The sequence below is a fragment of the Hibiscus syriacus genome, unplaced genomic scaffold (assembly GCF_006381635.1).
Source record: "Hibiscus syriacus cultivar Baekdansim isolate YM2019G1 unplaced genomic scaffold, ASM638163v2 tig00004177_pilon, whole genome shotgun sequence".
Classification (NCBI taxonomy): domain Eukaryota; kingdom Viridiplantae; phylum Streptophyta; class Magnoliopsida; order Malvales; family Malvaceae; genus Hibiscus; species Hibiscus syriacus.
The window spans coordinates 1-11,304 of NW_024062004.1; the positions used below are offsets into that span (position 1 = coordinate 1).

The following is an 11,304-nucleotide window of genomic DNA, read 5'->3' on the forward strand; positions in this document are numbered from 1 at the left end:
CAGGATGGTTTTCTCTATTAAGATAATCAAGTGAGTCTCTTACACTTATCAAATGTAATTTCATAAAGATCATTGAAGCCTATTAGATGGCCATTTTAAGTATGGAAACTCTAAATGTTGAAAATTAATATAATCCACGGTGTGATGAGCATAGATATGGGATACATAAAAATAAATAAAAACCTAACCCGTCAGCTTCTGCATAATAAACAAAATATCACCTCATAGCAGCATCCATTGTCAACAGCACAATTGGTGAAACAAGTGTAGGTGTTATAACTCCTGCTCTTTCACGAGATTTATGATCCAACACCTCCAACTTAAAAAGAAGACTCTCCACCTGCATTATCAAGCACGACTGCAGAATTAAATAAGCAGATATGGGAGTAAATCACACTTGACTGATTTGAGATTGTATAAATAGATAAAATTTAGGGTGAATCTGCCAAAGACCATGAGAACACCTTCCCTTGGTGTGGTAATCATCCATCTAATATAGCACTATATTTACGAAAAAAAAACAAGTAGAATCAGCTCTCGCTGGCCATGAAGAAACCAAATAAGAAATTATGCCTGCTTTCGGCAGGCATACCCGTATAAAATTGAAGTAATAAAACAAACGAAAGCATCAAAATGTGCTTACATGCAGAAAGAGCTGATGGATATTTCTAGTTCATAGCTGGTTAAAGCAAGTGAATCAGCAATCTCTTATATAAAAACTCGATTCATGCAACTAAAACAACATCATGTATAAAATTCAAAGAAGTCCTAGATCATTCAAATGATTGAGAAATTCATGTGAAAGAATACTGGATCCCCATACAGTTTAAATAAGTGAGATAAATTTTGAACACTTCTTTAGATATTCATAGATTAAATAAAATCAGCTAAATAAGCTTCTCCATGCTCAGATTTAGACAACTTTAACACTCTATATGGCTTCCCACAATTCTTACTCAAGGAATAAAGGAAGAAAACAAGGAAGAGTTAATAAAACAATCTTGCTGGAAATATCAGGTGAATGTCTACTCAGAACATCTAACTGAACTGAAAAAAAAATAGTAAAATCAAGATTTACTAATTACATTTCAGGTGCAAGAATCTTCTTATTTGTTGTAGTCTTGAAGCCAATCTTCATCCTCGTTATCAAGATCATACTCAACAAACTCTCCAATCTCACCCCGGGCTGGAGATGATAGAACAGACTTTTAGAATGCTAACACCAATTGATTTATCACAATAAAAGAACCATCCAAATTAGCTTTTGAGAATAAAGAAAGGAATCTTTCTGATTTCACAAACCTCCCCTTGCTCGTAAATAGGATGTGGATTGAAAGAACGTGCGAGAATAATCTCTTTCATATGTATCGACAACAACAAACTGAGGTGTAGGTATTTCAGAACCCGGTTTCTTGGTTGCGATTGGTTGTACCTAAAAAAACACATCTATTTAAATGGACAAATTTTAATATGTAGGATACTAATAACCTTGATAGCATAGAGACGTGAGAAATTACAAAAAACAAGAGTCATCCTTGAGAAATCTGCGCAATAGCATACTGTTCTTAAAAATGTCCAGAGTAATTTGACTATGCCTGCATTTTTACTTGTTGAAATAATAAATCATTGAGTAAAAAGTTGTGAACCCATTCTCTGGGCTAGTAGCACTACAATTAAAACTTCAAATCAACATAACTTCATAGTCTTTAAACACGTTCCTAAAAACCATACAACTACCTATCATTAATTAAATTCTTTAAGCTTTGTTTGGTTCATACTTTTGCTGCATGCCTTGCTTTCATAAGCAAAGCAAAAAGCGTGTTCAGAAGAGAAACAACATACTTTTGAAGGATAATAGTTATTATCTTTTAGATAACAAATGCACAATTTTACTTATATATAAACCAATCATGTTGCAATTAGAGTAACATTTACTTGGCCATTTCAAGAACCATCATGAGTTGTTATTTAACTTCTTTCGGTTCAAGCAACTTTTAAGAAGTGGGAACCAACTAGCAAAAGCATCAACCAAACAAAGCCAGAGACATAATGTATGATGATAATTCATACTAAGGTTCTTGAACAAAAATAGCCTCAACTGTTGCAAAGCTCAAACTTCTATTATTGATTTTCCAGAAACTTTAAGATTACAGATTGCAAGTGACTTTGAGCTATGAGAACCACAGGATTGAAAATAGTTTAAAATCTACCTTTTGAATTTCAAACCTAGTGAGAGAAGCTCCCGCTTCTCTCTTGGTTTCAAGGTGTTTTTGTTTTCATTCATCTTTTCTTCATTCATCATTTCATCTTTACCATCGCCGTCCGACGTCCGCCGACAGCCGTCCGACGCCACACTCCGTCATCTGTTGGCCGTCGTTTTTCCTCTGGAAGATCGTCTCCTCACTCTGATTCCATTTTCCAGATCAGATTTACGAGAAAGTCATTCAATCGGCGCAGATCTAAACGCCGTTTTTCATCGATTTACGCCGGCGTCCGTCTCCAGTTCACCCTCATTCCACTAGGCTCGTCGCTCTCTTGTGAACTAATCCCTTCTTCTAGCGTCCGGACTTCGCTGTCATCATCTGAGATTCTTTCTTTGTCCGGTTAGTCAAAAACAGAACAGCCTTGGTTCTATCAAGGTGTTCTCCCGTTCTAAACCATCTCTGATGGTTAGTTGAAGGTCTTCTGCACAGCTTCTTCTTTCCTCAGACTTAAGTTTTTCCTGTTGGAATCTCTTCATCACCTCCACCCTTCTTTTCTTCGCCGGCAGTCACAGCATTCCATCGCCGAGCTTGCAGGAATTTCGTTTGGTCACTGGATTTTTTACTTCATCAGTTTCATCACATGTCGGGTGCTGGAATCCTTCCTTATCTTCAGCAAAGAACTCCGGTCCAAGTTCCTCCACCCTCTGCAGCTGCGCATTCTCTGTCATCTCACCCTTCTCATCATGATGTAGTTCGCACTATTTTCATTATGGGTATGCCTGAAGCTGTCAAAGAGAGAGAGCTGCAGAATTTTCTGAGATGGCTTCCAGGTTTTGAAGATTCGCATTTGAGCTTCAAGGGAGATAAGCCCAAGGGTTTCGCTCTCTTCTCAACTGTTAAATTTGCAGTTGCTGCCAATGATGCCCTTCAGAAAATGGTTTTTGATGCTAAGTTGAAGTCCCTATTGCACATCGAGATGGCAAGGAAGAATCTTGTTGTTGAGTAGTAGTTACAGATTTGATGCTTTGGACAAGTATGGAGGTTCTCATGTTCCTCCAGTACTGCCATTGCCAAATCCAGCTTCTGTAGCATCTAGTATTCATGTGCCTGTTATACCGGTGTGTTGCGATGACAAGTCTGCAGTAAATGGTGTACACGAGGGATCCAGGGAGTCAATCACAAAGGGGTGCAGAGTTGACAAGTCTGGATGCTTCACATAATTTGTTGAAAATTTACCAGAGAAGATCCATTAGGAGAGGTTTGGATCTTTATTTTGCTCTCATGGTCGAGTACTTGATGCTTTTATCCCAAATAAAAGGAATTCAAAAGGAGTTCGCTTTGGTTTTATTCGCTTCGCATCAATCGAAGAATCAAGGAGAGCGATCTCAAAAATGAATGGCTCTCGTATCGACGGCATCAAAATTGGTGTTTCTTTTGCTAAATTCAAACCTCGACATTCTTATTGGAGAAAGTCCTCGACAGGTGTTCTTCGCAAGTCCGGGATGGAAGATGTTTCGAGGAAGAATCATTTTAAAGTTGAAGGAGTTATAGATGAAGAAAAACTTCAAGTGTTGAGCAATTGTTAGTGGGGTGGTGCAGGACTTTGTCAAAATTGGTCATCTCGCCAGACAAATGCAAGCGAAGGGCCTCACTGGCTTCACCTTAATGAGAGCTGCTGGTAATGCGATTTTAATGATTTTCAAAGAAAATGCTTCTTTGAGAAGTGTGAAGAACGATAAATCAAAGATTCTCGCAGAGTGGTTCTCCTTAGTCGAAGCTTGGTCAGAGAGTTTGGTAATGGAGTGTCGTCGAGTATGTTAGTTTGCGAGGGTGTTTTTCACGCATGGAATTGGGATACTTTCAAGAACATTGCTGATAAGTGGGGTTTATTACTAGCTATCGCGAAAGTTGTCAGTCTCCATCCTTTGATCGGGCAATATTCAAGTCCTCACAAAGGTGTTGCGAGAATTGATGCGATGGTGGAATTGAAGGTTGGTGACAACTTCTTCAAGGTCATGGTGCATGTGATAGAGCCTTCGTTCAAACCAAACTCTTGGGCTCCTGAAGAAGACGAGTCCCATTAGATCTTGTCTCTTCAATTGTGGTTGTGTTAGTCTATATGGTTGTAGGTGTTGCTTTTAATTTGTAATATGTTTTGTTGCGTTGTTTTATTCCTACTGTGGTGTAATTAGATGTAAGGTGATTAGACTGTGGCTTTGGATGAGGTTATATGGGTTAAGGTGTATGTAATGGTGTACATCACCATGAGAGGATATTTGTGTGTGTTTTGTATTGGGTATTTTATCAATAAATTTAAGTTACTTTTCTTCCTTCCAATGTTAACATACCTTTAGTATGTGAACGAATACGAAGGGAGATTTTAATGAGACCTCCAACTTCTATCCAAAAAAAAATAGTTTAACAAAAACAGCCTGTACAATGCCAAATCATGTGAAGTTTTTGAACAAAAATAGTCTCATTGTTGTGAAGCTCTAATTTTCTATTACTGCTTTCCAAGAAGCTGCATTTATATAAAAAAGCAAATTTATTAATCTAAAACCAATTTGCAGGATTTTGCATTACCTTGAGATTACAAAATGCGAGTAAATTTGAGTTATGAAAAGTAAAGATGTGAAAAAGGGTACCTCCGTTTCGACCTCAACAGCAGCAAGACGCAGCATTTGAGAGTTACGAGTAGCGGAAGTAGGAGTGTCATCGTCTTCGAAGTCTTTCACTGACTTAACAATCGGTAGCTTCTTGTGTATGTCCAATGGGCGTGGCCTAAACGATAGCCTACTCATTTTTCTTCCTTTTTCTTTCACCTCACAGCGCTCTCTCAATCAATTCAATTATCCCACTCGCAACCAACACACTGAATAAAAAGATAACAAAACAAAAATCCGCTTAACAATACAAATTAAAAAAATAAAGGAAAACGGCGGAAAGTTGCATTTCCATGCATTGGTTCATGCTGAAACTAAACGAAACTGTTGGCAGCATAATGATTGGAAACAACGGAATTGATGGCATAACATATCTTAACAGACGGCGATAACTACTCTCTCACCTAATGCATGTACATGTGAATTGTGAAGCATGATAATACCATATATAACTCAACGAAAATCATATATAAGAGTTCATTAACAATACCATCACATCATCGTAATAGTCATATAATCAACCACATGACTCCATCAAACAGATAATCAACAAACAACCACCAATCGACTATCTAACATTCATATCCTACTTAAATAAATACGGGAAAGACACACACCTTATTCGATTGTGAAATTAACACCTACAGTGCGGCACTTATCCAAGATTTGTTACGACATTAGATCCTGCTCAATTCGATCCTACCAAATAATTTTAAGTATTATTATTTCGTGTATAACCCCAAATTCTTAAATTAACATTACAACTTTCCAGTATTCTATATATATATTTTTCAATCTAGCATATTAATATTTACTTTTCCCCTCTTCCACTAAATTCCAAATCTGTAATTCCTCACTTACCGTACTAAACATTTGCAACAAATATGGCATATTACTGTAAAATAATAAATAAATATATTGTTTATTAGTATCATTTTACAAAATTTCAAAAGATCTAAGAACTGGAATTTGACAAGCATTCCAGGAATCGGTAATTATCAATTAATATTACTTTATTATCTTATTCTTTTATTTCCACTATAACTTGCATTCTGTTTTCATTTCTTTTCTTTATTGTTTTCGAAAGCATAAATCTCCAAAGAACCACTGGGCAACAGAACCACAGTTACCTGGACGGCCTCCCTAGTAACTGAATTGAAACCTCTACTACGACGGAGGTGGATGAGCGTTTATTCTCAATCAGCGGAAAACGACTGTCAACCACACAAACGCATCAACAAAACCTTCAATGGAGAAAACACAATCGGACATGGATACAACAGCTACAATCGAACTACGACGATGATTCAGGCGACGGACAACTGAATTGCGGCGGCGGCCACAGTGAAGAATAAGCGATAGGGTTTTTTCTCTTTTGTATTTCACGCGGCAAACTTTTCCTTTGTTTTTCACAATGAAAATAAGATAGCTAGCAACCCCTAATTCCTCAATTTGATATATGGGTAAACTATATATTTATTATTAAAAATTACTTTTATTTAATTTTAGTACCTAAACTTTCATTTATTTCAAAATCATAACTAACATTTAGTTTTTGTTTCGTTCTAGTACCTAATCTTTAAAAACTTAGCGAAACCGTTACAACATGATACTTTTTTCAATGTAAATTACATCATTCGTCACTCAATCATCTTCTCACTCCTATTTTAGTCATTGATGTTTAATTTTTTAATTTAATTACTTAACTTTTAAATGGTGATTTTCCCAAAAAATCACATTTTTTTAATTATTTACGTGTCAGACACCGTTAGAGAAAATATTACTAGGGGTATTCATTCGGTTAATTCGGTGGCCGAACCGACCGAACTACCATTTTCGAATTAACCGAACTTTTTTTTTCTTTTACCGTTAACCGAACCGAACTTTTTTTCAAAAATATTAACCGAACCGAATAAATTTCGGTTAATTCGATTAATTTTGAATTAACCGAAATTTTTTAGAATTTTAGAATTTAATATTTTTTTAATTAAAAAAACAATTTACAATTAATTTAAATAATATCTAATTATAAATAATATCTAATTAATTTGATTCAAACATTTTGCATTTAGTTTTGATATTATTTTAATTAATTGATATTGATTTGGGTTTTAAATAAATTTTAAATGGATTGGGCCTCTTAATATAATTATATTTAAAGGTTAATTCGGTTAATTAACCAATTTCGAACCGAATTAACTGTTAATCGAATTCCAAAAAAATCCTTAATCGTTCCCCGACCGAATTAATTCGGTGGCCGACCGAATTAACCGAACTAATTCGGTTCGGTCGGTTAATTCGGTTAAAATCGAATTTTGAACACCCCTAAATATTACGGATCTAACACCCTTTGCAGAAAGACGCGGCCCATGCACTGTGCCTTACACTGATGTGGCACCACATGGGGTAAGGCGCGGTGCATGTCGCGCCTTACTATCGCGGGTGCATGGGTCGCGCCTTTTTAATTATCGTATTTCTCAGCTTTTAAACTTTTCTCTCGACTATAAATGATATGCTCTCAACCCATAAACATTCACACATCAATCCTCTCAACCCGAAAACATCACACAACAATCCTCTCAACCCAAAAACATCACACAATAATCCTCTCAACTCGTAAACATCGCCCGACAATAATCTTCTCTTTGATTCAGAAGTTCGTTCGATCTTTCGTTGTAAGGAAATTTTTTTAATATATAATATTTTTAATATATGATTATTTGAAAAAATATATTATACTAATTATTTTCAATTATTTTTGTGGTTGTAAAATTGGAAAGCAGGAGCATACATCAAAATATTTTTTCTGATACGGTAATAATATAAAATTATATTATTTAAATTATTTACGTTTATTTGTAAAAAAATTATTGTGTTATATTTTAATTCATATATTATTTAATTAATTAGGCTTGTTTCAGGGTTTTTTTTGCAGATACAAGACTGTCTCCCTTTCAAAGTCTAAAATCACGTGAATTTCAGCTATTGTTTATTATGATGGAGAAATTCCGGAAGATGAAACCGACGTTGTATTCATATCAAATCATTCTGTTAAAATATCCTTCAAGAGAAACATAACTCTTGAGGAGCTGATAACAAAGATTTCAAGGAAGGTTCTTGTTGGAAGTACTAGAAGATTGTTGTCGCTTCAGTACAGATTTCCAACATCATTGTTTTCGTTAACATATACAGCGTTCGAATTATTGAACAATGATGATGTTGAAATGATAGTTGATTCTCAAAATCATTATTCAGGCGTCAATAAGGAGATGTATGCAAAGTTTGTTGAAGTGCGTGTTTTAACAACCTGAAAAAAATAAAAATAGTATATTTAAGTAATTTGGGGATTTAATTAAAAGTTTCTAAAATTTATAGGTCATTGTAGAAGTTGAAGGAAATTTAGGGATCTTACCCTAAATTATAACTTTAAGTGTCGACAGAATATGTTCTTGAATAAGTGCAATGCGTTTCTGATTTCAAAATCATAAACCAATTGCTTATTTTTCCTCCTCCCGCACCCTTGCTTTCAAACTCGATCCCGACATCGTCCGACCTCCGATCATCGATTCAAAACCACCATTGTGTTCGTCTTCGACCCGTGAACAAAACCCTGTAATTCAATTAAAGTAAAACATTGTCAAACGTCGTGAATTTTGATTCAAAGTTTTGACCTTTTTAGTACCACCGCCGGGAAAATTAAATTCTCCGCCGATCGTTGCTCCGTTTTTTACACCTCCCGCACCATCGTGTTCTTTGTGTCGTTTTGAGTTCGTCGGCGTCCTCCTTGTCCTCGTCGACGGCGGCTCGTGAGGGAGGTGAAGCGATCAAAGTTTTATATTTGTGGAAATCGAGCTATCTACCTTTCAAAATTGTGGACCGAGCTTTGTAAGTGCCTCAAAATCGCTTAAATTATTTTTAGAATTTTTTTTGTAATTTTTTTGACGTTGGAGTAGGTCCCACACATCCCCACGTACCGCCACTGCACATGGGGAAGGCTTTGCCGCAGTTTGGATGCATTAAAAACGGTTTGACTGGTCTGAACCGACCTAACCCGACCCGTTAACCGTTGATCGTTTACTTTGACCAAAAAGTTAAATTTTCTAAAAGTCATATTTTATGTTTTTTGATGTCCTGAGTTCGAATCCGATGTTTCAAAATTCGAAGTCGAAAGCCTCGACATAGTCGGTCAAACCCGTTGACTTTGACTTTTAACCAAAAAGTTAAAATTTTTGAAAAGCCATATTTTATGTTTTTCAACGTCCTGATTTCGATTCCGCAGTCCGTTTTGCCAAATTCAAACCTGGAAGCCTCCAAATTATCAGTCAAACCCGAAAATGCATATGTACTTAAGAGTTTTAGCTTGGAATGATTAAAGTAAGACTTTGGACTGATAATTATTATTGTTTGAAGGTACAATAGACTCCTGATCGTGCGACAACTTGACCCAACTCCTCTAAATCTATTAGACCGTGTGTGCCAGTATTCACTCGTATGACCTGTAAATTTTATGATTTCATAAGTTAATTATGTTACCCACTAGTAATATATTATTGTTATGAATTAGGTTTGAAAACTATAGCAGATTGTGGCGAGGCCAGTACGCAATAGATCTACAGTTTGACCCTATTATCGAGGTGTTCCCTAAGTACTATTTGATGGTTTTAACTAGTTTGATAAATATATATATAATTCATTGTAATTTATGATTCAATGGATGATGGTTCATGAACTATGATGGAACTTTATATATGATATTTGAATAATTGGTTTCAATTGACGGTATTATTTTACCAGATAGGGATCATGGAAATCTTTACTTGTTATTTGAAATATGTTATGGGGATATTATCTGGGTAGGCTGGAGTATGGAGGTACATCTTTGATCAAGTTGGTAAATCCTTACGGACTAAGGTGACACTTGGGTAGGCTTAAGGGCCCCAAGATGTTCCCTTAGGTTGGCCCCCTATACTAATGGGTATAAGGTTGCCCCATGGACACAGTTCTGAGAACTGCATATGGTGTACGTGAGGAGGGTATATTATATGATTTAATATATTATGTTTTATTAGGATTTCCATGATACTTGACAGGATTATAATTTATGGTTTTTCATATGATGTTTTTTACTTAAATAATGGGACACACTGAGCCTAGCTCACTTTTCAAAATGTTTTCCCCCTTTCAGATAATGTTGGTTAGATACTCGGATCAATCACTTGGAGGATCAACGTATTTCTTGAAGTACATCTGATTGTAATATTTTTATCATGCAAGTTGACTTTATTATCGAAACATGGGCCTTTATTTTAAAGTATTGGATTTTATAATGATTACTCTTTTGCTACTGATATTCGGTTTATCGTGATTTGGATTTTATGAATGTTTTAAAATGCTTTGTTACTTTTTATTTTTATATTTATGAGTGGGTTTTTATTGCTAAATTATTATAATTTCATAAATGTCTTTTGTAGCACATGATTTTAATTTATCGAATAATGTTTTAGAAAAATGCCTTTAAGAATCATGAATGTGATCCGCTAGACTTAGTAGAAACACATAGGTTGGGTCTAGGGGGTTACATTTAATTGGTATCAAAGCTTTTGTTTTTTAAACCTCGGACTGTGTATGAGTCCAAATTGAAAATACGGTTTTGAAATGTTTTACAAAACAAGTTACTAAGTCCATGTCACAAAGTTTTTACGATTTAAATTATGTTCGAGAATCCAAGTGTTTATCTAACCCTAGGTTTTATCTTATGTAGTAAACTCGAGATCCACCAAAATGAGTGCTAGAAGTGGACGCCGATCTAGCCATGGGCGAGGTCGACTGGCTAGATTTGCAGACATGATCGATGAGATACGAGTAGATCCCCCACTTCTAATAGGTGATCCTAATCCTACGACCCCGAAAAATTTGCCTCCTGCCACTAGTATTTGCATGACTACACCGATAATAGGAGCGACCGATATTGAGCCCGAGTCTACTGGAGTTACATTGGACGAGAATTTTGGTAGACAATTTCTACAGTTGATTCAGGGAGCGGTCAGAGCTGCTGGTGTTGTATCCGATGTTAGATGGCAATGCCGACACCTAGTGGGAGTCCGTGGCCAATAGTGTTCCTACCGATCATTTGACCTGAGATTTCTTTAAGGAGTATTTTCGGAGCCGTTTTCTGGGAGAACGTTATTTAGTTCAGAGACGATAACAGTTTCAGGATCTGGTTCAGGGAGATATGACTATTTCTGAATATGAGATTGAGTTCTTGAAGTTGTTAAAGTATGGATTCAATATGGTACCTAATGAGAGAGAGAAAGATGTCGTAAATTTGCCCTCGAACTGAGATATGAGCTGCGTAGGCAGATTGTGACCTATCAGGATGAGATTTTTGATGTGCTTGTGAGCAGAGCCAATGATGTAGAGGAGGTGGAGGTTTTGCT

The 11,304-nt window shown here is 35.9% G+C and overlaps 1 protein-coding gene across 1 annotated transcript; it reads right to left on the reverse strand.

Annotated features, from left to right (window-relative positions):
* Nucleotides 1-221: 221 nt before the first annotated feature.
* On the reverse strand, nt 222-5,227 carry LOC120191840 (the record flags this gene model as incomplete). Its single annotated transcript, XM_039194735.1, has 4 exons — nt 4,850-5,227; nt 1,303-1,432; nt 1,087-1,186; nt 222-342 (listed from the first exon to the last, which is right to left on the reverse strand). Coding segments are annotated over exons 1-4 (422 nt in total), but the record flags the coding sequence as incomplete, so codon positions are not given.
* Between the last annotated feature and the right edge of the window lie 6,077 nt (nt 5,228-11,304).